The sequence below is a fragment of the Limulus polyphemus genome, unplaced genomic scaffold (genome assembly GCF_000517525.1).
Source record: "Limulus polyphemus unplaced genomic scaffold, Limulus_polyphemus-2.1.2 Scaffold8911, whole genome shotgun sequence".
Taxonomy (NCBI): domain Eukaryota; kingdom Metazoa; phylum Arthropoda; class Merostomata; order Xiphosura; family Limulidae; genus Limulus; species Limulus polyphemus.
Genome location: NW_013674521.1, coordinates 2813 through 9165, shown reverse-complemented (window position 1 = coordinate 9165; position 6353 = coordinate 2813). Strand labels below are relative to the sequence as shown.

General features: G+C 33.8%; 1 protein-coding gene across 1 annotated transcript in view; it reads left to right on the top strand.

Annotated features, from left to right (window-relative positions):
- The window catches only part of LOC106475641 (putative phosphoenolpyruvate synthase), a gene marked incomplete at its 3' end in the record, with an annotated part of 22110 nt that extends 16230 nt beyond the window's left edge, over nt 1-5880 (top strand). The window contains exons 7-11 of the mRNA XM_022379699.1: nt 286-357; nt 631-737; nt 2455-2527; nt 4807-4908; nt 5659-5880. Of these exons, the coding sequence (XP_022235407.1) occupies nt 286-357; nt 631-737; nt 2455-2527; nt 4807-4908; nt 5659-5880 (576 nt within the window). The remainder of the gene's footprint in view (nt 1-285; nt 358-630; nt 738-2454; nt 2528-4806; nt 4909-5658) is intronic.
- Nucleotides 5881-6353: the final 473 nt, after the last annotated feature.

Genomic DNA, 6353 nt, shown 5'->3' with positions numbered 1-6353 from the left:
ATTTTATTTATCTTTTTAACAATATAACTTCTTATTAATTATACTTGTCATAAGACATGAATGTTACGCCTATTATATTTTGCGCGAAATTCAAATCAAAACAAAAATGTAAAATCCAGTTTTATTCTGCTTACCAAACATTTTCCTAATTCCTTTTTTTTTCTTATACGTATGAGGCTTTGATAACTTTTTATCATGTTCATTGAAGTAAACAACTCTGTGTCGTTAAACGTTAAAAACACCTCAGGTGGAAATTACAGAAATATCGCATTGTGTGTTTTGTAGGTGGAGTCTTCCTTTGGAAGTGCCAGGGACATTGAATGGGCATTATATCAACGAGATATTTATCTTCTTCAGGTAATTAAAGATTTTTACCACATATATAAATAGTTCCTGTGAGAAGCTTTTAGCTTCTAATTTCTTCCATTAATCTGCTAGACCTACTGGGGGAAATATGTTTATTTTTCAAACTTTACGATTGTGTCTTCTCACAACAAATAAATAAGTAGACAGTTGGCTAGAGCACTCAGATTTCCACCCGGATCCCTGGTTTTATGTTAACCTCTTAAGGGAATCACAGTAAAGTGGGTTCTGATGAGCTAAGGGTTTATTTTCTTTCTTTGATTACAGGCTAGACCTATTACGTCATTACATGCTGAAACCGACTTCGAGATCATGCACGAGCTAGACGGGAGCCTGCGCAGTGAAAAAGAATATTTGACGAAGGCAAATGTGGGGTATGTTGTTGTAATTCGTAACTTTTTTAAGGGATTTTAAAATTGCATTGAAAATTAATTCTGACACTATTGGATTCTTTGATTCGTAGCGTTTTTCTTTTTAACATATTTGTATTGTATTTATTTAGATAAGTTAGTTTTTGGCTAAATAATAACTAAGGTTTGTACGCAAATTCACAGATAAAAAAAAATCGACTTCTGAGTAGATGCCCACCTCCAATACAATATCAATAAAAGTCTTATCAGGCTTAATGTCATCAGGCTTAATATCAATGCCCGTGTTGAAAGAATTTCTGTTCAACTGGATATAGTTATTTTTCAAAGATTTCACCTGAATATATTGTCGTTAGTTAGTTTTCCGTAAAAATTCTTTCCGAAGAAACTTTAGCGATACAAGTCCTTTCTTAAATAAAACTGGTTTATTCTTTCTGAATACAACTTTGCAATACACTTAATTTCCACAGTCACTCTATAACAAACGCTATAATTCACAACGAACGACTCACGTGCTCGACTCAACTGTCCGTCTCTATCTCTGTCTGCAGTTCAATTACATTACATTATTGCCGTCACTTCTTGGCGGCTTATATATACAAGAATACCGCAAATCTAGTAAACACTCGAGGACTGACGAACCTTTGAGAATATGACGTGTTACTAGCGTCACGTGACCCCCGCTGTCGTAACAATATGGAACTTGACACTGAGAGGAATTTGTGTAGATGTCACTGCATTTATCTGGGTAACTGGGACCCAATTTATGGTTTTATACCTGTCTTAGTTCCACATATTCGGAAGAGTTCAAATGCTTAGTCTAATTATATGGTCACGAGACATTTTTCAATGTTTTGTTGTTTGGTATAATATGGTTCTGTGAAACTTTAAAATTATATTAATTATTTATTTGATGGTTAAATTCAATTAACACCGTGAACTGTTAATAATAAATATGCCATTCTGGTGGTATACAACTTTTTGAATAAGGTATAGTGCTATTTTATCTTAGAGACGGTTGTAATTTATAAAAACATAAATACTTACAATATGTCTAACTTTTTTTCCACCTACAGCACGATAAAAGGGTGCAACGGTGTTTTAATATTTTTGAGTTTGTATAACTGAAGAGCAAAAGCAAGTTAAAAACATTGAACATCACTTGGTAGGGTATATTTTCCGTTCCTGTTCAGTTAGTTACAGCCTGAATCTATATCAGTGTTTTTTTTTCGAGTATCTAGGTTTTATTGAACACCACCTGGTAAGGTATATTTTCTGTTCTTGTTCAGTTAGTTACAGCCTGAACCTAAATCAGTATTTTTTTTTCGTGTATCTAGGTTTTATTGAACACCACCTGGTAGGATATATTTTCCGTTCTTGTTCAGTTAGTTACAGCCTGGACCTAAATCAGTATTTTTTTTTTTCGTGTATCTAGGTTTTATTGAACACCACCTGGTAGGGTATATTTTCCGTTCCTGTTCAGTTAGTTACAGCCTTAATCTATATCAGTGTTTTTTTTTCGAGTATCTAGGTTTTATTGAACACCACCTGGTAGGGTATATGTTCTGTTCTTGTTCAGTTAGTTACAGCCTGAATCTAAATCAGTATTTTTTTTCGTGTATCTATGTTTTATTGAACACCACCTGGTAGGGTATATGTTCTGTTCTTGTTCAGTTAGTTACAGCCTGAATCTAAATCAGTATTTTTTCGTTCGTGTATCTAGGGAAGTTTTTCCAGGAGCACAGAGTTTTCTTGGAGCTACCTTCATTTCTCCAATTTTCCAAGTTGTTTTCAGAGTAAGATTATTTCTTTAATAAACACAAATAGAGGTGTTAAACTTATTTGTTTCTCACAAATGTGAATTAGGTATGATACGTTTATTACGATATTAAGCTATATCACGCGCTAGTTTTAAAAAACAACTCAAAACTTATATCTGGCTGATTGATTTATTTACCATTCTTTAAGTGTCATTTACTTTTATATATTAGTATTTTATTTATGTTTTCGCTATATTTGGCTCGGCATTGTTACTTTCTTTGGTTTTATATTAGGCTGTTTTTATGTTGTTTCTATAGGTTATTTTGCTTCATGGCCCCGGTGGCTTAGCGGTAAGTGTGGAGGATTATAACGCTGAAATTCGGGGTTTGATACCCGTGGTGTGCATAGTATAGATACTTTTTTGTGTAACTTTGTGCATAACAAAAATTAAACAACACAACACAATGTTTTGCTTTATAAGGCCTGTGATAAGTAACTTTTAAACACTAGTTAATCTTATATAGCTTCAGCAGGGAAATAGTACCTATAAAAGTTCGTGGTTACAACACAGGCATGCTACTTTTCTGACGACAGACCATTAGGTTCAAGTAAGCTGATAATGGCCTAGTTGTCATCTTCTTCAAATGATAGCATTTTTATTTTCTCAACGAAGTTAACAGCAAAAATTAAGGTATTGCAGCTGGTACACGTTTAGTGTAAAGTCTAGAAACAAGTCTTCATAAGTGTAGAATTCGATTGGGGAAGCGGGCAGATATTGAATAACATTTTTGTTTTAAAGCTAGGGGTGACGTTAAAGTAGCATTAAGAGCCTGAAGTACACCCACTGAGAATATTAGAACTTTCTCTATATATAATTTAATATATGGTTGAGAGTTAATTCGTGATAGTCAAAATAATGTGTGCAGTTAGTCAAGCTGCAACACACGTTTTAGCTGTCGTCATTATCACATGGAAATACTTGGCGTTATAAATTCGGACGGTTAACAGTGATCCATCTAAACACTGTTTCGCTATGCTGCTGCACTTATCGTGTCAGAATGCAGGAATCAGCGGAATATTGCTGGTAGGTTTTAAAAAGGTTTGGAGGGCGGCAAGCTCCCCTCAATGTAAGAAACAGCAGAAAATTGCTGGTAAGTTTTAAAAAAGTTTGGAGGGGCAAGCTCCCCTCAATGTAGGAAACAGTGGAAAATCGCTGGTAGGTTTTTAAAATGTTTGGAGGAGCAAGTTCCCCTCAATGTAGGAAACAGTGGAAAGTCGCTGGTAGGTTTTTAGAAAGTTTGGAGGGGGGCAAGCTCCCCTCAATGTAGTAAAAAGTGGAAAATTGCTGGTAAGTTTTAAAAAAGTTTGGAGGGGCAATTTCCCTTCAATGTAAGAAACAGTGGAAAATTGCTGGTAGGTTTTTAAAAAGTTTGGAGGGCAGCAAGTTCCCCCTCAATGTAGGAAACAGCGGAAAATCGCTGGTAGATTTTTAAAAAGTTTGGAGGGGCAAGCTCCCGTCAGACCTACACAAGCAGGGTTGCCCATTTGGAGCTGGGCATTTAGAAAACTCCCAACGTCAAAATCTGTTCCTCTTGGGAATTGCATGTCAAAAACTAACGTTTTCTGAACCAAGGCTAGCAACAGCCGGAATAAAACTATTAAATCACTGGTGATCAGTCTACCTTTCACATACAAGATCTGTCCTCCTTGGTCTTGCCATTCCAGTCTGGAAAATTTGTCAAATATCTCTTGTTTGTCTTGTATGCAGCTATTGGGTGGGAGGTGTGACGTAACTTAGAGGCTTACACAAATTTATATATTTAACATCAGTTTGAATCCGAAATGACATCACATGAGCCCTGCAGGTATAATCCAGATATTGCGGTTTACTACATTGATTATCAACTTTGTAATCTTTGATAAGTTCCAAGTTGTGTTTATTTTAAGAATAAGAACCCAAGGTAAGTTTGTGTGTGTGGGGGGGATTTCTTGATGTTTGTGAAGGCAATAACAACAATTATTTTTTAATTATTTAAATAATTCCTGAATATCTTACCTGGCAAGATTTAATAGATAAGAATACTAAAGGTAGTGATATAATAAGTATATGTGTATATCTTCACCTGGCTGATAAGAAAAGATAAATCTACAAGTGACACACAAAATTGGCACTGTACGATATCGTTGTGGTATTCTCCACAAAAATGTAGTTTGAGTGATAGGTTTGAAATATTATTTATTAACGTAAGAAAGTGATAATATACTTTTAACCACAAAAAAAAGTCTCTAACTTAGAACTATTTTTATGTTGTAGATCATTTGGAATAAACGAGAAGGAAAGAGAATACCCAAGTCCGTTTACGCCACACGTGGTTTTGTAAACTCTTATAATCATCTGATATTCAACATGTTTGATGTAAGTCCAGCTTAGTTTTTTTTACAGAGCAGTGTCCCACTAATGCTAGTTTTAAGTCTACTTTAGCTCTGAACAGAGCAGTGACCCTCTATTGGTAATTTTTACAACTTCAGTTTATTTATTTTACAATTGTGAGTCAAGGCTGATCAGATTATTTCTTGTACCTTGTCTTGTGTGTTTGCTTGCAGTGTATGAAGGTGAGTTGCAATTTATAATAATGATAATATTAATACAAATAATAAAATTAACAGTAGATTACAAGGTTGCCTCAATTGTATCATCTAATATGGTTCTTGTGTGTGATATCTTCGAATAAAACAAAAATATATTAATGTTACGTTGTTAAAAGTCGAAAGCATGTGAAGTGGTGAAACTAGATCTAATATTTCTTATAAACACCACTCTATACCTCAGGTGTATATTTTCATAATATTAACTTTTCAATGTAGAAATGCGTAAAGCAGTTAAATATTATTCCCCCATTGAAGTAATTATTTCAGTTTTTGAATGAGTAAAAGAAGGAAACAAAATCTTGAGGAAATAAAACTATATGCAAATATTTTGCGGAACGAACATTAATAACAAATTATCATTTGAGAATGTTTATTTTAAACGATTCTGTGCAATTAGAAGCAAAACAATTTTTAAATGTGTATAAATCGTTTTAAATTTTTTTCAGAAAATAATTTTTTTAAATTTCCAATTATATAACTAAAACTTGTTACGACGTTTCCTGAATCCATCTTGCAGTTCATGTTTCGTGATGTTAAAAAAGACGGTACACTCTCTAACTTCTCCAAAGCGTACATTATCTCCATGTTTGGACGTTTGGTTGATGACCCAGAGATTCTCAAGATGGCGGGGGAAAGAAACGACCCTCTCCCAAGAATACAGTCTATAAAACGCATTCCATTTATGCTGTGGGTAAGTCCTGATATTTCTAATGTGTCCAGAATTTCCAAAGATACTGTGGTAGATCTTGCAACAAATTACAAAGCTTTTTACTGGGGTACATATGTACTAAAATTTATTGGTATATACTGTTTAATTAGAATCTACTGGTGTACATTTGTACTAAAACCTATTGGTATGAACTGTTTAATTAGAATCTACTGGTGTACATTTGTACTAAAACCTATTGGTATGTACTGTTTAATTAGAATCTACTGGTGTACATTTGTACTAAAACCTATTGGTATGTACTGTTTAATTAGAATATACTGATGTACATTTGTACTAAAATTTATTGGTATGTACTGTTTAATTAGAATCTACTGGTGTACATTTGTACTAAAACCTATTGGTATGTACTGTTTAATTAGAATCTACTGGTGTACATTTGTACTAAAACTTATTGGTATGAACTGTTTCATTAGAATCTACTGGTGTACATTTGTACTAAAACTTATTGGTATGAACTGTTTCATTAGAATCTACTGGTGTAC